Raw genomic sequence first — 27,482 nt, forward strand, 5'->3', positions numbered from 1 at the left:
CTCACTTTCACCAGTATTCTTGCCTGGGGAAGTCACATGGACGAGGAGCCTGGTGGGCTACAGCTCATGTGGTCACAAGGAGTTGGACACAACTGAAGCAGCTTAGCACATGAACACGTTTTAGTAACTCCTCTAGCAGGGAACCCACAGGGGAATCATAGTAGTCAGTGCAGGAGACCAACACATTTATCAACAAGAGAAAGGGGACGGATGGTAAGAGCAAGGGTGACATGGGATGGACAGTCAGTGGGCGGAATGATTGTGTCTCTTGAGCACTTAGAGGCCTGGAGCACAAACCGGGATCACACCAATGAAACTACAAGCAGAGAACATAGTCAGAGGCTTGTTCTCACCCTAAAGGACACTGCAAGCCCAAGCCGGAGAGGACTGCAGCAGGACATGGGAAAGCAACGTGTCCAAGGTGGCTGTGACTTCAGAAAGGCGTGCAGCAGCGACATTAAACCATATCCAATGTCTGTGCCTCGGAAATATTTTATTACAGGTCCAAAAGTCCAGGGACACTCTCAAATGGGAGGGGAAACATTATTTTTGAGAGCAAAATTATCTGGATATTTAGATTCTGTTCTTGCCCAGGGTCATGTGAAAGGGGAATCTGTTAGCAGTTCAGACCAAGACTAGAAGGTTTCTACCATGATGAACGCAGCTTTGCCATCTCTAGGAAAAAGGCAGCAAATAATTTGGATCCCTGTATGTAGTTCCACCTAACAAAAGAAATAAGAGACACTGTTACTCCTGCTCAAATGACAGAGGAAAACGGGTCTATAATTTAAACAGGAAGCCTTGATGATGCACATTCCAACTAGAGGATGCAGCCTGTCTGGGGTCACCAGCGTGGAGACCCCGGGCTTGTGCAGGGAGGCATCAGTGCCCACGGGGTCCATTCACCTGTTGATCTTCTCGTTCTGAGAGTGCTCTCCATCATCCACAGCACCCAGCGGCAGCATTATCACACTCTTCTGGGTGGTGTCCTGGAGGGTCTTGGCGATGGGTATGGTTGACCCATCCCGGATCATATCTGGCTCTGTCCCAAACACTGAAATGCAGGAAAGGCAGGCATGTGAATAAAACAATGGCAAGACCACCCACAAGCAATCTCCTCAAATATACTGCTTACTTCGTCTTTTCTTTTTAAAAAAATCATTAAAAATTTGATACTTAGGATAAAAAGCTTCTTGATTCCACGTAATATATATTCTAAAATCATCAAAAGAGTCAAGAAGAAAACCACAGTTGTCTTCTTTACAGTTATGTACTTTTAAAAAATTATTTTTAGGGGCTTCTCTGGTAGCTCAGTGGTAAAGAATCTGCCTGCTGATGCAGGAGACACGGGTTCAGTCCCTGGTGCAGGATGATCCCACACGTCACAGAGCAACTAAGCCCAGAGGCCACAACTACCGAGCCTCTGCTTTAGAGCCCGCTCTCCTGGAGCTCATTCCCCACCACGGCAGAAGCTACCACTGTGCAAAGTACTCCCACCACAGCTAAAGAGTAATCCTAGCAGCAACAAAGACCCAGCACAGCCCAAAATAAATTAATGTTAAAAAAATTTTAAATATAGTTTTAAATGTTTTTAAATTTGAACTAATTTTATACCTACAGAGAAGTTGCAAAACTTAGTAGAGTTCCCATATATCCTTTACTTTCCCTAACATTATCATAGAACCACTGTACAGTTATCAACAATAGGAAATTAACATTGAGTAACATTGTTATTAATAGCTAGACTCAGGCCTGAATGGAATTTTACCACGTTTCCCCTTTTTTTGTTCCAGGATTGAGCCCAGACTCCCACAGTGCATTTTGTCATCACTTCTGAGTCTCCTCAGGCTTGTGACAGATTCATGCCTCTCTTTGACTTTCATGAACTGGACCCTCTTGTAGAGTGCTGATTGGCTGTTGTGTAAAATGTCCCCCTGATTAACTCTGTCTGATGCTTTCTCACGGTTGGAAGAAGTCCTGCATTTTTAGCAGGAGCTAAACGAGCTAAACACCACGAGACAGTGTACCCACTTTTATGGTTGCTACGTGAATTAACTATTGGGAAAGTGGGACTTATTTTGTTTTTATTTTTATTTGTAATCAACATATAAGTAAATAGCTGTACTCAACTGTCACCTGAATGTCTAGGTGTTTGTGTACTCAACTTTCAAGGTACTTCAGGAAATAGTATTAATGGGTATCCTAAGGTCTAGAAAGATGAGTTCAGACCTTCCAGGCTAGAGGACAAGTTGCTGGTGACAGAGCAGGAATGAACAACGAAGCAAGGTCACAAAAGAGAATCTGCCCCAAGACTTTCTCATCCACAGAGCAAGGTGTGAAAGTGAATAAAGACAGTGGACGTTGTTAGCAGAATGGTCCAGCACACAGATAGGCCCTAAACTTCCCTGCAACAGTAGGTCAGGTCTCGACATTTCAATCACATGCCTCTCTTCAGCGGCAGTTCCTTTATCATCCTAACCCTTCCTCCTCTTTTCTTCACTTGGCAGTGGGGATGATTAGGTAGCGCTAAGTCTTGGACTTGTCCTCTGATGGTTAATGTCTGTGCCCCTGGACTGACCATCCTGATAGAGAGTGAGGGCTCCAAGGAGGTCTGGACTCCAAGTTCCAGCTCGCCATCTTTAGGGGAGTGCCCCAAGGCCCCTCTGTAATGCAGCACATGGATCTATATAAACAAGTATCAGTGTCTTCCCGTCTCACATTTGGACAGACCCCCAAGGGCCCCCACCCCCTCATTTTGTAATTATTGGCAGTTTCCCATTCCTACTGAAAAAAGGCTGGCTATTCCTTCTCCCCCAGCAGCCAGGGCCCAGACACATGTCCCCTGCTCACCACTCACAGGATCCTGTCAATACGAAAGTTGAAAGAGGCAGCGTGGAGGAAATTACAAATAAAGCTACTCCCCATCTCTGGAGAAGGACCACTGGGTTTAGATTCAGATGGGCTGGAATTGAGTTTCTCGTGTGTTTTGTGATTTTGTACAAGGAGCTCATATCCAGGAAGCTGCTTCAGTGGAAGCTCGTTCCTGCCTTGGGACTGTTTGCACCAGCCAGGCAGTCCAGCAAGGGCTTCAGAAGAACAAGACCATACATGGTGGGAATAGAGACCCAAACCCATGCCAAGATGGGTCCATGGTTAAACATCCTCATGGGGGGGACCCTGTGTTCACCCAAAACCCAAGCAAGGAGGGTCAAGCTGACACATACACACACCCCTCCAGGGTGAGCCTGGCTCCTGGAGAATGCCCTCCCTTATATAAAGGGTCTCGTTTTCTGCTTCCTGATGCCCTGAGACCATTAATACCCACAGCGCCTTGTGACTAGGAAGAGCAAATTCCCGCCAGGCAGTCTGGTGTCAGCTTGCTCATTCCACTAAATCTTAGCTGCTTCATGTTTAATCCCAGAAGATTTCCTTTACTTTCATGCAGCTTCAGCTGTGCCTTTAAAAGGATGTTTTAAAATATTAGTCATCATTTCCTGGGTCAGGAAGACCTCTTGGAGAAGGAAATGGCAACCCACTCCAATATTCTTCCCTGGAAAATCCCATGGACAGAAGAGCCTGGTGGGCTGTATGTAGTCCATGGGGTCGCAAAGAGTCAGACATGACTGAGCGGCTAACTCTTTCCACACTCCCATCATTTCCATGAGAAATGGAGGTTTTCAAGTCCATCATTTTCCCCAAAATTCAAGTCTCCTGGTGTGAGCTTAAATGCTGGCTTTTCCACTAATAGCTGGGTGCCCTTCAGCAAATTACTTTGTCTCTTCAGGCCTTATTTATAAAACGAGGAAGGTAATAGAGAAGACTCATGAGACAGAGCATTGTGCATGGTAATACAGCCCATAGGAAAAGGACAATGACGCCGAGGTTTTAACGTTACCTGCCTTATCCACTGCTCCACCAGGCACCACCCCCCACGGTAAACTGGCAACTCAAAATATCTTAAGTCCAACCTGTTTTGATGGCTCTTTTTGCTGCAAGATACTGATGGTCGCTAATATTTGCGATCCACGGGTGCAGTCCTAGTGCCATGGAAACAGTCATCTGGTTGGAGCTGTTTCTTTTGGAGAATATATATTCAAGATGCTGCTTCACCTGAAAGGTAACATTTTCAGGTGTAAGAGAAACCTTCAAGTAATTCTCTCATACCATGAATGCACAGTCGTCTTTCATCTGGAAACTGATTAAACCTCAACCCGACAAATTTTGAGTGTTTTGGGCTTTGTTCTTCCAGAGGGCCGGCCTGGAGTGAGCAGGCCCTCCAGGATTCGGGGGTGAGCGGCGGGCTTCATCCGATGGGAGCAACACTGGGTCTCACTCCCCTTCCTCCCCTAGACTCTCCAAGGCCAGCCCCGCCCCAACACCTCCTCAGCACCATGTCTGTTAGCATCCGGTTATTTGGAATTTTGCTAGTTATGAAACATAATGCAAGTATAACTTCATCTGACGACTGATTGCCCTCTTTGGACTTATCAGTACCTTCATGACTATTTGGGGAACATCATACATTTGGAAATTTCCCAGAAGTGGGAGCAGTTCTGAGCTAAGCTGTGAAGGAGCCTGGCCATCAGTGTCCTTCTCTCCCCTCAGTTCTGTTAGCTGCTACTAGGGAACTCCTCCGAGAGTAACTTCAGACTCTGAAACAGTCCTTCCAGGGAACTCCTTGGGGTCCAGGGGTTGGGACTCCACACTATCACTGCCGAGCGCCCGGGTTCAATCTCTGGTCAGGGAACTGTGATCCCACAGGCCGTGTGACGTGGCAAAAACAGAACAAAAAATCCTTCCACTTTTGGCTTCAGCAGATGTCAGTGGACATCTGTCACGTGTGCTGGGTCAGCACCCAGCTGGTTACAGCTGTGAGCAAAAGCAGGTTGGCCCTGCCCTCCTGGAATCTGTAAGTTACAGAAAGAGGGACAGTAAGTCCGAAAAGGGGAGGAGGGAGGAGGGGGAGGGAGTGCGTGGATGCGATCAACAATAAAAGGGACAGGAGACAGGGACAGAAAGGGATGGGATGAGGTGTTTCCTGAGCGCATTTACTCAGAGTCTACTTTCCATTAAACTTGAGTGAACTGACACTTGGTGGATAATTTAGACACTGAACTCCCGCCAGATAGCGTTGTCATTAAAATGGCTGTGTTCAGAGAGTGGATTTCAGACAAACTGATGACTGCGGCTGCAGATTTTTGCGGCTCAATACAGCCGCGGGCAGTTAGCTGCTCCATCTGGATGGAAAACCAATCTTGCCTTCATGTCTACCATTTGCTCTTAAAAAATTTCCCATCACTCCAACTCCAAATGGTCACTTATCTGACTACTGTAATTGCATATAATTGAGTAGAGAGATTTTCACCAAACAAAAATTTCTATCAGTTTCTTGACGTTTGCTCCAGTCCCTTTTCCATTGGAAAAAAGAATGATACATCAGTGCTAACAACTGAACTGCCCCTACACTGTGGTGTGCGGCACTCGGGCGCGGGCAGAGAAGTCGGCACGCGGTTACCTGGGTCTCCACCACAGACATGTCCATGTGCGGCACTAGCCGGATGGAGAATTTTCCTGTGACTCGGCCAGGAATGACTGTTTTGGCTCCAGGCTCATGAAACGCACCCTCAATCCCATGGATAGAGAGAGATGGGTACCTCCACAAGTGCATTAGGAGTTCCTCCTACGAGATAAAATCATTTATTACAGAGAAGAGCGTTTCCTTAAAACCCGGCCGAGTGGTATCGCATGTTCACCAGTGTCTGTACGCCTGCAACACTGCTCACGACAGGCTAATTATCACCTTACTGAGACGGGCCTGGATGACAGTATGGGTGGACTTCCCCAAGGACCCGAGACCTGCCCGAGCTGCTTCCGCCGACCACAGCCCCTCATCACGCCAGCTCTGAAGTCTGCAGTTAGAACTGGGGTTCGATTATAAATTTCTGTCCCCAGTCATTCCAGTGATAAGTTGCGTGCTAAATGCATTTTGTTTTCCAGAAGCCTTCAAAGAAATCTGCTGACCTTTGAGCCGGTAGCCCCCAGAAAGCCAGTCTGAGCAAACAGATATACTTCGTGATAATAAACTCCCCGCTTCTGTTTCAGGGTCCCTCCCTCCCCTGGAGGTTCACCCCCAGCAACCAGCCAGAGTGACCCATCAACTGGAGGGGCAAGCGGGCTTTTGTTTCTTAAAAGGAGGAGAAGTAGAAGGGAAAACAAAGAAATCTAAACTGGCCAGTGTGTGCTCAGGCACTTCAGTCGTGTCCGACTCTTTGCGACCCTATGGCTACTCTGTCTGTGGGACTCTCCAGGCAAGAATACTGGAGTGGGTTGCCATGTCCTCCTCCAGGGCATCATCCCAATCCAGGGATCAAACCTATGTCTCTTATCTCTCCTACACTGGCAGGCAGGTTCTTTACCACTAGCACCACCTGGGAAGCCCAGATTTGCCAGTAGCCAATGCTTTTGGCTGTGGGCTTATTTACTATACTGAGGCAGTGATGGAGAATTTACAGATTAAACCCTAAAGCTCTAGTTTTGTCTTTTTTTTAATTAAAAAAAAAATTCGGGATCTTGGAACTGAAATAATCTCAGCCGATCTCAACCACTAAACAGACAGGAAGCTCAACTCACTGGCTGAGGGCTGGCATGGGGTTGAGTCTCATAAACCGACTAGAAACACGCGGCCGTGAGTCTGGCCGCCCAAGGCCCATGCCGGACAGACCCCAGGAAAAGGGCCGGCTGATCTTGCCCCTGGGACGGGACCCTGAAAGGGAAAGCTGCCCTAATGAGCGTGTGCTCCCAGCTCTGAGATGTGCAGAATGGCCGCACATGGCAAACCAGGCACTGGGGAAGCACGGGTTCTCAGCACTCCTCTTTCGGATTTCCCGCGGAGGCGTGACCTACCTTGGTGTCAAACAGGAGCCTCTTAACCTGGCTGCTGCTCCGGAACTCGCCCACGTCCAGGTCAATGGCCTCGTACATCCTCTTCTCCTCTTCTGTAACAGGGGCCACGCGCTCATAGATCCCAGGGACCAGGATGCGGCCAGACTCGTCCACCAGGCTGCCTACGAGACATGCGGGGGCCGTTACAGGTGTGCGGGGTCCTAGCCCTGGAGAGGAGCCTTAGGAGGGACATGACTGTTTCTGGCCTGTTAATCTGCTTCACCAAAGCCCCATAGCTCATAAGGCAAAAACTGTAACGCAGGTACCATTAAAGAACAAATGTCCATTATAAAGAAGAAATTAAAGACCCTATTATATAATATACATTCATTATAAACAAATACAACCATAACTGCTCTTCAGGGATGTGCTTGTAGATGCTGTGTGCTTATTGGCCCCCGAGGGTCCTGAGTTATGAATTCCCCTCATTTAGCCCAATAAGGAGTATCATATATCAAATAAATGATGCAAACTCACTAGTAAAATTGAAGTCAGAAATAAACTGGGCACCGACAGACTTGGACTGGCTGTAACTGATTTACAATCTGCCTCTGTCTCCCCTTGCTCCTTGGAAGAAAAGCTATGACCAACCTAGGTAGCATATTAAAAAGCAGAAACATTACTTTGCCCACAAAGGTCCGTCTGGTCAAAAGCTATAGTTTTTCCAGTGGTCATGTATGGATGTGAGAGTTGGACAATAAAGAAGCCCGAGAACTGAATAATTGATGCTTTTGAACTGTGGTATTGGAGAAGACTCTTGAGAGCCCCTTGGACTGCAAGGAGATCCAACCTGTCCGTCCTAAAGGAGATCAGTCCTGGGCGTTCATTGGAAGGACTGATGTTGAAGCTGAAACTCCAATACTCTGGTCACCTGATGGGAAGAGTTGACTCATTGGAAAAGACCCTGATGCTGGGAGGGATTGAAGGTGGGAGGAGAAGGGGATGACAGAGGATTAGATGGCTGGATGGTATCACCAACTCAATGGACATGAGTTTGAGTAAGCTCCAGGAGTTGGTGAGGGACAGGGAGGCCTGGCCTGCTGCAGTCCATGGGGTCGCAAAGAGTCAGACGTGACTGAGCAACAACTGAACTGAACTTCTGTCACCCTGATGAAAACAGCACCAAACTTAAAAGTCCCACCAGTGACACAGTCATTGAGTCTTTAGTGTCCCTGAACCTAAACTTCTGCTGCCAGGCTCATCTTCGAGGACAGAGGTGAATGGCAGACAGATCTGCTGGTAACGCAGCCGGAAAAACACAGGTAGGGAACCAGCGGTGGGACCACCTGGGCCAGCCTGTGGGGCCAGCCGAGGAGGGGGCGCAATCAGTGGTGAGAACGGACACGTGTATCTGAAATGCCAAGGGCAGCAGAGGCCAGGATGCCCAGGGTCCGGGTCATGGTGCCCATTTAGCTGGTGCGGTCAGACCTTACCCCTGAGTGGGGCAGGGGTGATTCAAACAGACATCTGAGACCTGAGGCTGCGATCCAAGCAGCTCACCACTTCCTCCAGCAGAAATGGCCCGGGGGCCCAGTCCTGTAAATCTCTGTTTTCTTGGGATGGAAGCGGACTTCCCCATGCCAGCTGGGGGGAGTAAGTATCTGATTTGTTTCAAAAGCAAAGTGAAAACATGTGCTTTTCATCCTGTTCAGGACCCTAGTGGGACTTTTTCTAGCAGAGAGTGTGCCCTGGCAGGGCTGAATGGAATTCCAGGTCTGGGTGAAACCACAGTCTACCAGGATACAGTGAGGCAGTAGTGCCTGGGGTGGGTGGGGAGACCTCTAAATGCAGTCCCAAAGACGCAGGGATGCCACGCATTCCATGCAGGGAGGCAGCGGAGGATGAGTCTGGTAAAACAGATTATTTTATCTCCCCCTACCCTGCAAAACAAAAATATTAAGTTGTATGCTATCTGAATTCTTCTGGAAACAATTTAAACCCTTTAAAGAAAAACGGCTCGCTATTTTCTGTCTGAAACCATCAAGCATGGAAAATACTGTTCAAGAGTTATATTGTAGGAAAACTAGAAGGCCTTAAAAAATAGGTGATAGATGAATAGGCAGACAGAAGATAGAGCACAGACAGTAGATGGATTTCGCTATTTCATTGGATAATGAAGGAGCAGGATGCACTAGAATAAAGTGACGCTGAAGACAGGGGGGCGACCGCTCAGCACGTCTGCCGGAGGGCTGGTGGTTTCCTGGGGGAGGCCCCAGGCCACTGGGGTGTGAGTGTGTAGGGCTGAGGTAGCGCTGTGTCAAGGCGTGAAAAGCAGGGGTCTTTGCTAATTGATCCCCAGAAAGGGTGCATGCGTGCTAGGTGGCTTCAGTACTGTCCAACTCTTTGTGACCCCATTGATCTTGCCCTCCAGGCTCCACTGTCCATACGACTCTCCAGGCAAGAATACTGGAATGCTTTCTGGCCATTTGCCCAAAGGAGCTTGTTGTGAAATTTGCACAAAGTCAACCTTTATCTAGGTGAGAAAGATCCAGATGTTGTGGGGTCTGAAGCTTGTCTAACCTGAAAACCTCTCTTTAAAAAAAGAATCAAATTATGACTTGAATTGATGCTTTTGAACTGTGATGTTGGAGAAGACCCTTGAGAGTCCCTTGGACTGAAAGGAGATCAAACCAGTCAATCCTAAAGGAAATAAACCCTGAATATTTGCTGGAAGGACTGATGCTGAAGTTGAAACTTCAATACTTTCTCTACCTTACGTGAAGAACTGACTCATTTGAAAAGACCTGATGCTGGGAAAGATTGAAGGTCAAGGTAGAAGGGGACGACAGAGGATGAGATGGTTGGATGGCATTACTGACTCAAGGGACATGAGTTTGAGCAAACTCTGGGAGATAGTGAAGGACTGGGAAGACTGGAGTGCTGCAGCCCATGGGGTCACAAAGAGTTGGACATCACTGAGTGAACAACAGCAACAAGTTATTACAGCACGTGCAGAGCCCCTACCAGGACTGTGCAAGCCACCCGGCAGATGTAGCTTACCTCAGCTCCACAATCCACCTGACTGCTGGGCTGTCCAGGTGTAGGTGAGAGCTGCAGGTGAGTCAGGCGGGTGAGCAGGCTGACACAGACACACACACACACAAACACACACACACTCACATTCACCTGCATCCACCAGGCCCACCACCTGAGAAGTCAGGGATGAGGGGTGGGGGGCAGCGAGCAAACTTGTCAGGGGAAACACTGACTGAAACCGCCCACCCAGGCCAGCCACCATAGTCACCATCTGCATGAGTTGTTTTATGACAGCATGCTGGTAAGGAACGCGGAATCAGCAAGCCACCACCAACCAGAAGAATTACAGGAAAGGTCCAATGGAGATGCCACTCATCCTATCAACCCCCCAGGATCCTCCTCATGGGCATCCACCTTGGCTGAGTGATGCCTGTGCCACTGGGAAGGACCCTGAGTCAGAGTGATTGGCCAGAGACCACCCGGAAATGAATCCCATCAGCATAAAACCCAGAACCGTGAGCCACATGGCGGAGAGTCCTCCTGGGTCCCTTACCCTGCCGCGGTCCCCCCAGGGGCACCTTCCCACTGAAGTCTCTTGCTCGGTCCCCATGTGTGTCTCCTCGGACAGTTCATTTCCAAGTGTCAGACAAGAGCCACTCTCGGGCCCCGGAAGGGCTCCCCGATGCTGCAACAGACTCACTGGTGTCCCTGAGCCACGTGGGGTCCTGGGGGCCCGCGGACAGAAGCCAAGAGGCGCAGGCAGACTGGGCAATGGCTCTGGATGCTTTTCCGGAAGGGTCGGTCCACCACCGTCCCCGAGGACAGCCAGATGTGTTGTGACACCCAGTAAATGAAAAGGGGGTGGGTTGAGAGAGGGTTTCAATCCTTGGAAATAAATAACATGGATGTAATAAGCCTCAGGAGCTTTAGGTTATCCTCTGAAAGTCACTCAGTCGTGTCCGACTCTTTGCAACACCATGTACTACACAGTCCACGGAATTCTCCAGGCCAGAATACTGGAGTGTGTAGCCTTTCCGTTCTCCAGAGGATCTTCCCAACCCAGGGATTGAACCTAGGTCTCCCACATTGCAGGCAGATTCTTTACCAGCTGAGACACAACGGAAGCCCGAGAATACTGGAGTGGGTAGCCTATCCCTTCTCCAGCAGACCTTCCCAACCCAGGAATCAAACCGGGGTCTCCTGCGTTGCAGGTGGACTCTTTACCAACTGAACTATCAGGGAAGCCCTAGGATTTCCTCTGTTCCGCCCTTATTCAGGGCTGGCCTGAAACCGAGCAGGAAAGGGCCGGGTCCAGCAGAACCACGTTAGCAGATTCCTTGAGGCTTCAAAAGTGAAAGAAGCCATTACCGAGAAGAGCAACCAGATCCGCCATGGGTTCATTGAGGATCCCACCAAAGGTCCCCGAGTGGAAATCTTGATCCCGGCACTTCACCTGCAAGACAGGCAAAGGGAAGGCAGCTGCTCCCGTCATGGCCACTCGACAACAGCCCTCACCTGGCACCAGACCCGCCCAGACCGCCCTCAGGACTCGGGTGGGTCAGCTGACACCCCCGCCATGTTTCTCTCGCCTGACGTGGGGCTTCATGTCCCACTGGCTCCTCTGAAACTGGCTTCGCCCCCAGCCTCGCCTCCAGCAGTGCTGCCTCCAGACCACCAGCCACCCTCCTACCCTGGGCCATGGCGATGTTCACGGAGCTGTCTCCCTCTTGGTTTCACCCCAGCTCTTACTCAGCCCTCCTTACAAAGAAATTCTCCAAGAAACTTCCTTCTGCTTGTTCTCTCTTGCCTGCAGGACAGGTCTCCTTGTCTCTTCTAATAATTGCTTTTCTGTCTGCTCACCCCGATGTGAGCCTGGAGCCTCCTTCCTCTGCACGTGGAGTGAGACCCACATGGCTCCTTCATGGGCTCCACGGTCTCAGCGCTCATCCCTCGATGTCTAACCTTGGACCCACCCACAAGACCTAAGGCTTCTGTTTCTTTGGTACTTAATACTTTGGCATGCTCCCAGCTGCTGAATTGGAGGAGGTCTGGAAGGGAATGTCTTCTACAGATGCCTCCCACAGCGGTCGTTTCCAGGAGGGCTGCGGACCTGTGATTTCATCCCCTTCATGACCTTGGCCTCCTCCTGTGCACACCGTGTCTAACCAGCTCCCAATTTCTAATGAGTTTGGGTGTGTGTGTGTGTGTTTAAATCATTTTCAGCTCCTTCTCTCTCAGCCTTTCTGCCTGGCTGGCCCTTCCCTGCCCCGCCATCTCACAGCGCTGCCAGATGAATCCTTCACTTACTCTCTTAAGCCCTCTACCTCCTCAGGCAGCAATGTGAACACAGCCCTTGGGTTGGTAGTGCTCCTCTGGGATCCCATGCTCTTATCCCTCCTTCTGGCCCCGGCATCTCTCCTCCATCCCCCTGGCCACAAGCCCCTCTGCCTCTTCACTCCAGAAACATGGAGAAAGCACATGCATTCTCTGTTGGAGGGCTTCATGGATGCCCCCCAGTCCCGAGACCCCGTGATTCCCCCACACCAGGTCAAACACCCAGGTCAGTGTCTGCTCCATCCTCCCACCAGGATCCCAGCGTGGATACCCCCACCTCCCTGACGGCCACGGTTGGCAGGTACCTCCACAGTGAAGTAGCTGTTCCCCCGCGTCCCATAGATGAGCGCCGGCTTCCTCCGGCTAATCCACAGGTTGTCCGAAATCACAATGCAGTCCACACTCGAGAAGAACCCAGACTTTTCTTTCCGGACAAGTTCCTCCAGGGCCAGAGACCCGGCCTCCTCCATCCCTTCGATGAGGAATTTGACGTTAACCGGGAGATCCTGCATTAACGATGGGGCAAATCATGCTGCAGGAAAGAGTGGACCTCTTGCCCTTCATGTTTTGAAAACCCAGGATGTGTTTGTGTGTAACATAAATACACTGCACTGTTATACACATTCCCACAAGCTCTGTTTACAATGAAGCAGTTTTAACTCAGGTTGTGAGGGAACCAAGGTAATGGCCAGTGAGGCAGGAAACTCATGTTGGTGACCAAGGATCTGGGAAGGGCGTTCCTAAAGAAAAGGCTGTGTCCACAATACAGGGTTCCGTTCGGCCCTGCAGAGAGGCCCTATCCTTCCTCTCCCCAAGAGGACTTTTTCCAGAAGGGTTACTCCATTCCAAGTCTCTTTTCTGTCCTCATAATTGTGAGCATGATAAATGAGAGTTCTTTCCTTTGAAAGGCTGTCTAATGTTTAAGCCTCGGGATAATTTTTATTTCAAGTATCTGTTATTTTTCAGCTATGAGCTCAATCTGCCTTTTAACTTATTCAAAGGCTTTGATCTTGCAGCAAAATGGAACTTGAGGTTTTCTCTAGTTAATATTAGGGCGCCTTTAAAATTTTTACAATGTGCCTTTCCCCCATTTGGTTTTGATCTTTTTGTATCTTTATAATGTATAACTTCATATCTTTGAGAGGCACGTGGAGAGGAGAGGTCAATGGCTTTTCCTGGAACACGAGGCGAAATGGGAGCGGTAGGGGTTGAAAAGTGATCCAGTGCAGATGAGGCAGCACACACATGCTAATTAGTTCTAATGAGTGAGGCTGACTCACCCCCGTGAACAAAGGCAGGCCGAGTGGGGGATTACGTTTGAGAAAGTAAGTGACCTTGGGTCACTTAGCTGGTTAAGGGGATTTGGGGATAAAGATTTGCTCAGTGCATTCCCTGATTATATTTCTAGGTGTCTTAGGAAGTCAAGCTAAAGTTCTGAAATTTTAATATTTGAAAGCTCTTTATTAACATTTAACTAGAAAACAATTGCTAAGGAGCAGTTTAAATGCCTTGGAATTTTCTGGCAAAATGTGATTAATAAAATACAAGTCAGTAGCTATTAAGTGTCAGAGAAGTATGTGAGACCAGCAGCCAGGGCTCTCTGCTCTGTCCCTAAACACCCAAGGGACCGGGGACTAGCCATGTCACCTCTGGAGTGACAGCCACTTCTTTATGTGAGGCGGGTATTAATACTCGTCCTGCCTCTTGGTAAGATGAGCCAGAGAAGTGTTGTACATGTAAGTGCGCTGAACAAGACAGGACGGGGATGCGAGGGAACCAGGAAGCAAGAAGCCAGTGCTCATAAAGGGCCTGGTACTTGCAGGTACCAGAGAAACTTTATACGTGTAACTTCACTTAATACACTCAATAAGCCTGGTGATAGAAACGATCAATCATAGATCACAGATGAGGAAAGTGAAGCTTGGAGAGATGAACTGATTTGTTTAGGGCCATGAGGACTTCATACGTTTTGTTTGTGATTATGTAAGTTTCAGAACTGAAATTTAAAAACCAAACTAGCTTTTTACCTTCATACAGACTGGCTGAATGGAGGATTATATATTAGGTATGCAGCACTTCCCAGGTGGCGCTAGTGGCAAAAAACACGCCCGCCAATGCAGGAGACGTAAAAGACTCAGGTTCAATCCCTGGGTGGGGAAGATCCCCTGGAGGAGGGCACGGCAACCCACTCCAGTATTCTTGCCTGAGAATCCCATGGACAGAGGAGCCTGAAGGGCTACAGTCCCAAGAGTCAGACATGACTGAAGTAGCTTAGCACGCATGCATAGAAACTTATAAATATTGTTTTCCTCTTCTTAAGGAAGAAGAACAGAAAAAGAGAGGAGGAAACTGGTGAGGAAGGAAGGAAAGATAAAGAGACCAAGAAAGTAGAGAGAGAATTGAAGAGAGAGAAAGAAACCAAGGGCTTATTTAGAGGAGCGCATGAACAACAGGTCAACAGGGCCCGGCCAAAAAGATGTCCCAATTCATTAAGCTTGTCTTCCTCAGTGAGATAAAGCAGTCAAGTGGAGAGCACTTAAACCCTCTCTTCTGCTTCTTCTCAGGAGAGAGAGTCTCTGGCACCTGATGAAATCACTTCCAGCAAAAAACAGAAGCAAAGCCAGGGCCTGCTCAATGAACAGGATTTGGGAGAAGCAGCATCAAGGATCTCAGCCTTGGGCACGGCTGAACTGCTCCACTTGCCTTGTGTTTCTCCTGTAGACACAGTGCCCAGAGATGGACCCCCCCATCCCAGTCCTCCCCAGATAGGACAGCCCACCATCACCATAGCCACTGTCATCACCATCACCATCATCTCCATCCTCATCAGCACCATCACCATCACTACCATCACCACCATCACCGTCACCATCACCATCATCATTACTGTCGTCATCAACTTCACCATCATCTCCATCATTATCACCACTATTGCATCATCCTTACTGTCACCATCACCACTATCACCACTATCACTATCACCATCACCATCATTTCCATCACCATCACTACCATCACCACCACCACCATCATCTCCATCACCATCATCATTACTGTCACCATCAACATCACCATCATCTCCATCCTCATCAGCACCATCACCATCACTACCATCACCACCACCATCACCAATACCATCACCATCATCCTTACTGTCATCATCACTATTACCATCACCATCATCATTACTGTCATCAACATCACCATCATCTCCATCATTATCACCACCATCTTATCATCCTTACTGTCACCATCACCACCATCACCACTATCACTATCACCACCACCATCATCTCCATCACCATCACCATCATCATTACTGTCATCACCGCCATCACCATCATCATCACCATCACCATCATCTCCATCCTCATCACCACCATCACCATCATCTCCATCACTATCACCATCATCACCATCATCATTACTGTCATTACCACCATCACCATCCTCTCCATCACTATCACCATCACCATCACCATTACTATTGTCATCAACATCACCATCATCTCCATCCTCATCAGCACCATCACCATTCACTACCATCACCACCATCACCAACACCATCACCATCATCTCCATCACCATCATCCTTACTGTCATTATCACTATTATCATCACCATCATCATTACTGTCATCATCACCATCACCATCATCATCACCATCACCATCATCTCCATCCTCATCACCACCATCACCATCATCTCCATCACTATCACCATCATCACCATCATCATTACTGTCATCACCACCATCATCATCCTTTCCATCACTATCACCATCACCATCATCATTACTGTCATCACCACCATCACCATCCTCTCCATCACTATCATCTCCATCACATCACCATCACCACCATCACCATCATCTCTATCACCATCACCATCACCATCATCATTACTGTCACCATCAACATCACCATCATCTCCATCCTCATCAGCACCATCACCATCACTACCATCGCCACCATCACCATCACCATCATCTCCATCACCATCATCCTTACTGTCCTGTCATCACCACTATTACCATCACTGTCATCATCATCACTATCACCACTATCACCATCACTGTCATCATCACCATCACCATCCTCACTCCCAAGTGCAGCCAGCACCTACCTCGTCCAGGGCCTTGAACGCGCTCACCGCATTGATCCATGCTAAAACAGGTCCTTTGTTGTCTGTTGTTCCTCGGCCATAAAGTTTTCCTTTAAAAACAGGGGAAGAATTTTCAGAAAAGCATGGATGCCTCTGCCAGGTTGAGTGAGGGAATCAAAAACAAAACTAGTTTTGCAGATAATTGCTTGAATCAGGTTCTCTCTTTTTCTAGGCAGCAGTCTTGCTTTGAACTCACAAAGTTTTATTTCTTATATACAAATAGTATGCTAGTCAACAAATGTAAGCTAATTGAAAATATACAGAGCCCTTTGGCCTTAATAGTAGTTAGCTATTTTTATCCAAATTCATTGAGAAAGACCTGAGGATTTGTTGCAAAATATCAGGTAACACAACGTCTCACTCTGAGATTTTACAATTATCAGGGGAAAGAAAAAGGGTGCACAGGTGTCTCCATTAATCTTTCTTCTTCTTGTCTTTATAAAGTATAATTACATTTGATGTTTTTTGAAAAGAAAATATGTAAAACCCAAGAACTCCCATCCTGGGGACTTAATTCACCCAGGGGCACAAAAGCTCATAGTTTCTTTCACAAAAGAAAGAAAATCAGCTTCATCGAACCAACTGGTGAACCAAGAGTGCTGCATTCTGTCCAATCCTCACAGCCACAGGTAAAACCTGGTACCTGAGGCAGAGCTGCATCTCAAACTGTTAAGCTCTGTGAGCGATCCTTCGCCACTGACCGTCCACCTCCGTCAGCGTGTACGGGTCCGTGAGCCACCCGTCCGCCTGTCTGGCAGGCTGCACATCCACGTGGCCATAGAAGCACACCGTGGGCTTCTTGGGGTCACTGCCCAGCTCAGCCAGGAGGATGGGGGGTATTGGGAGGGTCTGACCATCAGGCAGCTGCAGAAGCAAAAGGGGTAATGTTTATAAAACAAAACAAAACAAAGCTATTTAGTTCTTCCAGAAAATTCAAAGACATGGCACTAGGAGTCTGTTTCTACCCCTGGTCCTTGGAGAGCCACATTATTTTTGTCTGACTCTTAAGGGGGTACCACAAGACACTTCTAATGTAAACATCATGAGAAGTCCTTCCTCAGATACACACTGACCAAGAGTAAACTTAATTGAACATGCTCTTCCATATGAGAGTTTTCCCAGTGGTTTGGCTGTAAAAGAATCAGCCTACAATTTGCAGATGCAGGAGATACAGGTGTGATCCCTGGGTTGGGAAGATCCTCCAGAGGAGGAAATGCCAATCCACTTCAGTATTCATGCCTGGAGAATCCCATGGACAGAGGAGCCTGGCGGGCTACAGTCCATGGGGTCACAGAGTCGGACACGACTGAGTGACTGAGCACACTCCTCAGTCTAAACTCAGACTCCACCAGCTCCAAGCAGGCGGACGCAGTCCTGGAGACTAGTCTTTGCACACACATCAGCGCTGAAGCAGGGGACACTGGGAGGTTCGAGTAAAGGTTCATGTGCCCCCGTGTGTGTGTGTGAGAGAGAGAGTGTGTGTGTGAGATAGTGTATGTGTGTGTGTGAGTGTGTGTGCATGACTGTATGTGTGTGCATGACTGTGTGTGTGCGAGTGTGTGTGCATGACTGTGTGAGTGTGTGTGTGTGACTGTGAGTATGTGTGCACGTGACTGTATGTGTGTGTGAGTGTGTGTGAGACAGTGTGTGAGTATGTGTGTGTCAGTGTGTGTGTGTGACTGTGTGTATGTGTGTGCATGACTGTGTGAGTATGTGTGTATGTGAGTGTGTGAAAGTGTGTGTGAGACTGTGTGTATGTGTGTGCGTGACTGTGTATATGTGTGTGTGTGAGTGTGTGAGACTGTGTGTGAGACAGTGTGTGTGTGCATGACTGTGTGTGAGTGTGTGTGACTGTGTGTATGTGTGCATGTGACTGTGAGTATGTGTGTGTGTGAGAGTGTGAGTGTGTGTATGTGTGATAGTGTGTGTGTGTGTGAATGTGTGTGTGAGAGTGTGTGAGACAGTGTGTGTGTGTGAGTGTGTGCATGACTGTGTGTATGTGTGTGACTGTATGTGTGCATGTGACTGTGAGTACGTATTTGTGAGAGTGTGAGTGTGTGTATGTGTGAGTGTGTGTGTGAGTGTGTGAGTGTGTAAGAGTGTGTGTGCGTGTGACTGTGTGTATGTGTGTGTGTGCGTGTGACTGTATGTGTGTGTATGTGTGTGCGTGACTGTGTGTGTGTGAGTGTGTGTGTGTGACTGTGTGTATGTGTGTGTGTGTGCGTGACTGTATGTGTGTGTATGTGTGTGTGTGAGTGTGTGTGTGTGACTGTGTGTATGTGTGTGTGTGCATGACTGTGTGTGTGAGTGTGTGTATGAGATAGTGTGTGTTAGTGTGTGTGAGTATGTGTGTGTGTGCATGACTGTGTGTGAGTGTGTATGTGTGAGTGTGTGTGTGTGCGTGACTATGTGTGTGCATGACTGTGTGTGTGAGTGTGTGTATGAGAGTGTGTATGTGTGTGTGTGCGCGACTATGTGTGAGTGTGTGTGCATGACTGTGTGTGAGTATGTGTGTGCATGACTGTGTATGTGTGCGTGACTGTGTGTGTGTGAGCGTGACTGTGTGTATGTGTGAGTGTGTACATGACTGTGTGTGTGACTGTGTGTGTGTGTGAGTGTGTGTGTGCGTGACTATGTGTGTGTGAGAGTGTGTGTGTGAGTGTGTGTGTGCATGACTGTGTATGTGTGCGTGACTGTGTGTGTGTGTGAGCATGACTGTGTGTATGTGTGAGTGTGTGTGACTATGTGTGTGTGTGAGAGTGTGTGTGTGAGTGTGTGTGCGTAACTGTGTATGTGTGTGTGACTGTGTGTGTGTGTGAGCATGAATGTGTGTATGTGTGAGTGTGTGTGACTGTGTGTGTGAGTGTGTGTGTGCATGGCTGTGTGTGTGTGTGTGTGCGCATGACTGTGTGTGTGTGTGAGTGTGTGTATGAGACAGTGTGTGTGTGTGTGTGAGTGTGTGTGTCCCTGTGTTGGTCGTGTCTGACTCTTTGTGACTCCATGGACTGTAGCCCGCCAGGCTCCTCTGTCCATGGGATTCTCCAGACAAGGACACAGGAGCCGGTCGCCACGCTCTCCTCCAGGGACCTTCCCCCGAGAGGCAGCAGGGAACCTTGATTCTGAGAGGTCGGTTCCTTTAAGGAGGCATTTGCGCTTAAGGGAGAGGGTCCTTGGGAGAAACGCAAGGCACCTGAAGGACGTGAACAGCACGGGTGAGGGGCTTTCACGCGCCCCCTTCACCTGCCCCATCTGCGCCTCGGTCCGGCAGGACAGGAAGTCAGTGCCACAGCCTCACTGGGATTGGAGACGATGGGGCGGGCGGGGACACTGGGAAGCCCTGGGGAGCCCAGGGAAGCCCCGTCCTGGCCCCAGGAAGGGGAGCCTGGCCGAGGCGGGAGACGGGGGCACAGCACCTGCTGAAAGCCCGCGTCCACCGAGGTCACGCGGGCTCCCAGGCCCCGGAGCCGGTCCGCAGCCAGGCCCACCATCTGGTGCAGCTCTCGTCGCAGGCGGGGCACCGGCTGCACCGAGTCGCTCTCGACGGCCACCCACTCCTTCAGCGTCTGGGGGCAAAGCGACAGGTGGTTAGCATAGGGGGTCATTATGTCTGATCCCCTGGGCGTGCCTTGCAGGACCCCCGGGTCCCCTCTTCTGACCTGGAGACCCAGCTGGAGGTGAGAACAAGAGCCCAGGGGAAGGACAGATGGAGGAGCCTGCCTCTAAAGCCTGAATCTGAGCCCCCCAGGCCTCGGCCCCCACGGAAGGGCCGTCCCCGTCACCCTGCTGGCTTCTGAACTGAGAGCCTCTGGCCACCTGCTTGAGGACTTGGCTTCCCATGAACACCCCTTGTGGGTCCCTGATTCACCTCTCTCTTCTCTCCCCACTACACTGGACAACACCCCAGGAAAGTTGTGAAAGCCCAACAGGCATTTCCATCAAGTGAACACGCCCCCACAAGGAAGGAGTCCATGAAGGCCCAGCTCAGGGCCAGCAGCCTGGAGATTCAGCTTAGTACTTCAGTATGAACACGGGGGGTTCAGTCTGTTTGCACAATAATATTTCTGACGTGGGCTGGTTTGTCCAATGAGCAGACACTGACCATGCATCCCGTGCCAGACACAGTGTTGGGAACTCAGGGTGTTCCTGGTGGTGGAGGCGGGCGGGGCGTGCTGGGGTGGGCAGGTAGGAGAGCCAGCAGAAGGAGAGGGGTGTGCCAGGTGGGACGGTGGGTCCAGCACCCCCCAACCCCCATGACTTTCTGCTCCCCAGGCCTCCCTCTCCCCCTTGGCCCCCACTTGCCATGTCTCTCCCCACACACACGTGCCCACACCACGTGCAGATGGCCACGTGTCAGGATGAAGCAGAGAATCGTAAAGGAGGGAGTAAAGTACATAGTGCATGTGGGCTACAAAACTGACAGCTTTGCCAAGAGCTTGACAGGACTCTGTCTGGATTTACAGCTGCTGTGGCAGCTGGTGGTGTAACGGGGACATTTCAGGCAGGTTTGTGGGTGGAGAGGACCTCGGTGAGGGACCCTCTGAAGAAGAGGGGAGGATAGGCCATCTGACGATGGTCCAGGGTAAACATGGACTCACCAGAGATTGCTGGGCACCCCTGAACGGACAGACCCAGAGCAAATGTGCTGGGAATATCCCCTTTGAGGAGGAATGGCCAGGAGGGATCTCTTACCTAAATCTAACCAACATTGACTATTTTAATTCAATGAGGAGCCACATGCATTTTAAATGGAATTAAGTTGTCAGGAAAAGGATGAGATGGTTAGATAGCATCACTGACTCAATGGACATGAACTTGAGCAAACTCCCGGAGACAGTGGAGAACAGGGAAGCCTGGCAGGCTACAGTTCATGGGGTCACAAAGAATTGGACACGACCTAGTGACTGAACAGCAAGTTGTCAGGCAAAAAAGAAAAAAAAAAAAAAAACCCACATCTCCCAGCAAATTCTCCCAGCTTCCCAAAGTGCACTGTCCAAGTGTTTGGCGCCTGTCGGGTCTCTTACCTGCACAAATTCATCTTGATGGAGGTCAATGTACTGGAAGACTTTCTCCAGTGGCCCAGGGGGTGGGGTGGACGCGGAGAACATGCCTCCGACCAACAGCAGCAGGGAAGCAAGGAGAGACGCCACCTGCAAGTGGGCAACAGCAGGGGGACCATTTAAAATAAGGATAAGGTTTAGGACTTTCCATCTCTAAAGTACTTCAATAAAGTTAATGTTATCCGACACAGCTGCTCTCCGTCTTTTGAACTGAAATAACACAAGGGAATAGAACAGGAGATGTATTTTTTGCTACATCTTTTCCCAAACACTTCCTTTACAATGCTAGAGAATTTTAGTAAGACAGAAACCAAGTTAACAAACTTGTCTTTAAGCAAGGTTCTTCTGTTCTTTTCCTAATACAATCTTTCCTATGGGTTCAGGGCTTCCTGCTGGTGGTGCTAGTGGTAAAGAACCTGCCTGCCAATGCAGAAGATGTTAGAGATACCCAGGGGATTTGATCCCTGGGTCAGGAAGATCCCCTGGATGAGGGCACAACAACCCAATCCAGTATTCTTGCCTGGAGAATCCCATGGACAGAGGAGCCTGGCAGGCTGCAGTCCGTGGGGTCACAAAAGAGTCGGACAGTTGTCTGAAGTGGCAGCACACACATGGGGTCACTTCCTGAAAAGTTAAATCAGCTTCCTACATCCCAGGTGTCAAGGACAGTGTTTATAAGAGAGAAAGGTGTGAGTTAATAATATTAATTTAAAAATAAAACAGCAACAAAATTTCTTTGGGTGATTATTTACTTTACTAGAGGGAATATTCTGTAAGGACGGACTAAAATCCTGTGCAGTGTTGTAGGGCTTCGTGCCATCCACTCCTGAGGTCAGAATACTCTAAGAAGCTTTACCAGATTTGATCTGATAAATAACATGGCAGGACTGGCAAGGACTGGCAAGCATGTAGACACTGCTGGCCACGGTCTCTGCCTGGGAGCCCCCGACCCACGGTCTTCCTTCGTCTGAGACCCCATTACCTACCCCATCCCAACCCATGAGCCCTTGGTCTTCCTTCTACCCCACAGAAGATTCCAGGCTAGGGGCAGAGCAGGAAAAAAAACAGGTCCAGAACTGAGTAGAGCTCCCAGGTTGAGAATGAAGCTAATTATCTTTCTCCTCTTCCTTCCGGATTGGTTCTGTACAGTTTTGAAATAGATTTTATTTTTCAGAAACATCTTAGGTTCAGGCTGCTTCTTCCCTTGGCCTCCAATTCCAGGCACCCAGAGAGTGAAGGTGAGGACTTGAGTCTCGAAGATAGAGAACTACTACAACTCAACAATAAAAGACAAATTAACCTAATTTTTTAAATGGGCAAAAGATTTGAATAGATACTTCAAAGAGAATGCACAAATGGCCCACCAGCTCGTGAAAAGGTGCTCGACATCAATGCCACCAGGAAACTCAGATCTAACCACAATGAGGCAACAATTCACACCACTCAGGATGGTTAAAACCAACAAGTCAGATGACCACAAGGGCTGGCGAGGGTGTGGGAAAACCGGACGCCTCGTGCATGGTTGGTGGGGATGTAAGGTGGCACAAGTGCATTGGGAAACAGTCTGGCAGTATCCTTCAGCGGGTCAACAGAGCCACCGTACGACTCAGCAGTTCCACTCCTAGCTGCACGCCCAAGAAGCATGAAAACACACGTCCACCGGAAAATGTGTACATGTTCACTGCAGCATTGTTTGTATCAGTCAAAAGTGGAGACAAAAACCCAAACGACCTGCAATGAATGACTGTACAGACAAAATGTGGTGGAGACACACAACAGAATATTACTCAGCGGTGAAGACAGATGAGGTTTTGACATGTGCTACAATGTGCGTGAGCTGAAAGAAACGAAAGGCTACACTTTGCATTTGTCCAGTTACATGAAATGTCCAGAATATGTAAAAATGGAGACAAGAGCAGGTTGGTGGTAGCCTAGGGCTGGGAGGACTGGGGGTGGGGGGTGTGTATGGTGGGGGAAGGGGCTAAGACTGCTCATGAGCTGGGGGATCTTCTCCAGCGATGAGAATGCTCTAAAGTTGACTGTGACAGTGACTGATCAATCCTGAATTCACGAAAGACCACTGAACTGCACACTGTGAGTTCATGAGTCATATTGCAAATGAGTCTTATTGCGATACAGTTGTCATCAAGATAACAATCAGGAATGTAAGCACCCATTCCTCAATAGAAATGTGTTACTGAGTATGAGAAGTGTGTACAGAGGAAGCCGCGGAGAGGGTCCAGTGTGTGTCGCGGTGAGCTGCGCTTCTCCGCGGGCGCACGGCGCATTTGGCCGGGCAGACGGTGCCGCGGAGCCGCGGCCTCGCCTCTGCTCCCAGCTCACCCGACAGGAGCGAGTCTCCGGGCGGCTCGGGGTCCCGCGTCGGGGGCAGGCAGAGCCTGGAGCCGGGGCTGCGGGGACCCGCCGCGGCGGGACGGGGAGGACGCCCAGGAGGCCAGCTTCTACAGCTGAGCCATCTAAATGAAGGGCTGAACTGTTATTTTTATTTTTCATCCAGTTTCCATTACAAAAAAATTATTTGCTGCTCCTCTCCAGTGAAATGTGAAAGGAAAATCTGAAAAGGAAAAGGAAGCCACGGGAGAGGAAGGGAAAAACCTCGATGGTGACGCCCAGAGCACTTGCAGAGGGAGGGGCGCGGAGGACTGGCTTGTTCCGAGACCGGGTCCTGCGCAGGGCCTGCACCCTCAGCCCTCACCCGGGCGCGTTTTCCTGTCGTCTGCCCTTTCCGTTTCCCTTTGCCTCCCCTTTCCACTTGCCATCAGGCCCGCGGAGGCCGGCCCTGGGCGCTCATCTCGCCTTTAGGACCCCGGGTGGATCTCTCCTCCTGAGCCTCGTGTCATAGTCATGCTTGACCTGAACGAGTCACCCACAAAACCCTGGGCCTGAGAGAGGGCAGCCCTGGCCTGGCCTTGGCAGAAAGGAGTCCCTGGAGAGGAGAAGGTGCGGGCGGGGGTCTGGGAGCGGAGCCGATGCACAGGCCCTGGTGTCCTCCCGGTGGGGCCGGCCCTGCGCTGCTCTGCAGGCTCCTGGAGACTCCAGCTTGGTGTTCTGAGGCGGGACCAGAGTTCCGGGCACCCCTGGGCTGCGTCCATTTAAACCTAAGGACTTCCGACTTCTTGAAGTCCCGGCCACACCTCTGTGGTGACCATTCTCCACCCATCAACCGAGCTTCACTTCCTCAAAGCCTCTCCCCACCAGGGACACAGGCCTCGGGGGTCTCTCTGCTCTCTCCTGGCTCCAGTCAACAACTGGGGAGAAAGATGAAACATGTGCTTCGCAGACAGCGGCTTTGGAATGCTCCTGGGCTGCCTCAACCAATGTCGCTTCTCTATCTCCTGCCAGGAAAACAGGAGGCATTTCAGGAGGAGGCTGGGTTGTCGTTAGCTTCTCGTGTTGAGCAGCGTAAAGAATAGAAAATGAAAGCATTCTCGCCTCCCACTCCCCCCCGACACAGCCAGGAACCAAGGGTGACTCCCCTGTGTACACATGATAGCCCATTAGACAAACCCTTTTCTGCCCATAAGCAACTTTAGTGCCAGGGTTCACCTGGATGCCCAGAATGCTACTTACCAAGGCTTTCAGAGTCCCACGTGATGTTCTACAGCTATCGCTCTACCTGTGTCTGCTTTGGTGAATTTTATGATACAGAAAAAATGCTTTATTAGCCTAGTTTAATCTCATCATGAGAGGATTAAAAAATAAAAATTCCAAACCAAACAAGCCAGCTTTGCTGGATTCTGTTCATTCCCCTTGCAGGCTCTGAACTGAGCCAAGGACTCCTGCAGAGATGAACCAGTTCAGCAAGCCCGTGAGGGCGGGGCTTTCAAGGGGGCAGCCTGGACAAGACTCCCGGGCCAAGGAGCAGTTTCAAGGATCAGGCCTCCCCAGGAAGTCCTAGGAACCGCCAGTTTCTCCTCCTTCTCATGGTTGAGTTCCACCCCAGAGGAGAGCTTGTTGTTGGTGTTCAGTCGCTCAGTCGTGTCTGATTCTTTGAGACCCCATGGATTGTAGCAGTCCAGGCTTCCCTGTCCTTCACTGTATCCTGCAGTTTGCTCAAATCCATGTCCATCAAGTCGGTGATGCCATCCAACCATCTCATCCTCTATCGTCTCCTTCTCCTCCTGTCTTCAATCTTTCCCAGCATCAGGGTCTTTTCCAAGGAGTCAGTTCTTCGCATCAGGTGGCCAAAGTATTGGAGTTTCAGCTTTAGCATCAGTCCTTCCAGTGAATGTTCAGGAGAGCTCAGCTGAACCTCATTCCCAGACCCAGAGGTGATGCCTCACACTGCACGCAGGCAGTTGGGATACCAGCACTGGGGCCACCTCTTGGTGGGTATCAAGCCAAAAATAACACACCAGTCAAAGGACAGGAGGAGGAAGGTTTATCACTTGCAACAAATAAGGAGAACACTTAAGGGATCTTTCTCAAAGTAGTGTCGCCCAGAACAGAGATACTTGGGGAGTTTTAAGCTAAGGGTACATGCATCTTAATGAAGGGGCTGAAACAGAGCAGAATTCAGCAGAGAACTGGGGCAAAGATAGTTGATAGATGATTGAAGTCATGAGGGTTGGAAAAGGTCGATATTGTCATCCCTCAGATTCCAGTTGGTCTGGAGGTGGAGCACTTTGGGCTAATCTGTACCACTGAAGCAGACCTGGGGGTCTTTACAGCTGACTCCTTGTCTTTGCTGTTGTTCTGTCTCTCGCCTGATGATGATCATTTGTTCCCACAAGATCATGTATTACTGAGAGCATGGTGGCCAAGCTTAGATCCCAAAATGACTCGGGCAAAAATGGCTTCTCTTCTGTCAAAAAGCCTCACTGGATTCTTTTCCTTCGGGATCCCTACCCTATAGGCCCACATTACTTCCCGGCAGTTTTCTTGACTCTTTTTCTGGGACTCCTACTACAGCTGGAGTCTCTCATATCTCATCTGCCCTCCAGCTGTCTTCGATCTTCTGTTTTCTATCCTGTCATCCCTTTCCCCCCTTGCCGGATGAATGCCTCAGTCGCACTGTCCAGCTCATTCATTCTCCTTGCAGGCGGCTGGTCAGCACTGACATCCTCTGCTGAGTTACTGCAGTGACTGGTTCCATTTTCAGGGTTGCTAACTGGTTTTGTTTTATATGGGCTTCCCTGGTGGCTCAGATAGTAAAAAAAGAAAGAAAGAAAGAAAGAAAAATCCACCTGCAATGCAGGAGATCCAGGTTCAGTCTCTGGGTTGGGAAGATTCCCTGGAGGAGGGCACGGGAACCCACCCTTGCCTGGCAACCTGATGGACAGAGGAGCTTGGTGCGCTACAGTCCCAGTCCATGGGGTCGCAAAGAGTGGGCATGACTGAGCGACTAACCCTTTTTCATCATTATTAGGACAGGACTGATAACGGCAGGGTCAAGGTGATCAGGGGCGCTAGGCTCTGTGTGACCGCCCCCGCACAGCACTGCCACGGAGGTCCTTGGCCCTCGGTACAGGTGTGTCGTTAGGTACCCGGGAAACTGCAGAGCTGAAATCTGTTAACACCGGGATTCAGGGGCGCCCTCACCGGAGCAGCTCCGGGTCTCTCCCCCTCCCCGTCCCGCAGCCCGTGGGGAGCCCATCTGTGCCTCCCCCACCACTGTCCTCTCCTTTCCCGAGGCCCCCATTCCCTCCGCGTGCTCTGAAGCCCAGTCTCTGGGGGTCAGTGGGGGACAGCGCCCCGTCTTTACGTGCCCGCAAGCTGAGTGCGGTCTTAGCGCTGTGAGTGTGCAGAGAGGCTGTGCTGTCCAATCAGAGTGCTTCTGAATGGGGAGGGTCGCAGGTGCTTGAAAGAGTCGTTGAGAGGCAGACACTTGAGGGGTTATGGGGCCAGCAGGGCGGTCTCTAGGGACAGAAACTCCTCGAGTCCTGGTGTGTAGAGTTACCTACGGTCCCCAGAGTGGAGCTCGGGCAGGGGTGTCTTCAGGCTCCAATTCCCCGCCTCCAGTGTTTCTCCATCTGCCCCGAGAAACGC

General features: G+C 49.8%; 1 protein-coding gene across 1 annotated transcript; it reads right to left on the minus strand.

Annotated features, from left to right (window-relative positions):
- Positions 1 to 157: 157 nt before the first annotated feature.
- On the minus strand, positions 158 to 26,524 carry CNDP1 (carnosine dipeptidase 1). The gene is made up of 13 exons (XM_065932880.1): positions 26,487 to 26,524; positions 25,065 to 25,092; positions 21,438 to 21,563; positions 19,830 to 19,979; positions 17,118 to 17,280; positions 16,378 to 16,466; positions 12,558 to 12,758; positions 11,287 to 11,371; positions 6,904 to 7,064; positions 5,516 to 5,680; positions 3,969 to 4,110; positions 907 to 1,054; positions 158 to 722 (listed from the first exon to the last, which is right to left on the minus strand). The coding sequence occupies exons 1-13, from the start codon at positions 26,522 to 26,524 to the stop codon at positions 647 to 649; spliced, it is 1,572 nt and encodes a 523-aa protein (XP_065788952.1). The 3' UTR covers positions 158 to 646.
- Positions 26,525 to 27,482: the final 958 nt, after the last annotated feature.

Source organism: Muntiacus reevesi, chromosome 4 (genome assembly GCF_963930625.1).
Source record: "Muntiacus reevesi chromosome 4, mMunRee1.1, whole genome shotgun sequence".
Lineage (NCBI taxonomy): Eukaryota > Metazoa > Chordata > Mammalia > Artiodactyla > Cervidae > Muntiacus > Muntiacus reevesi.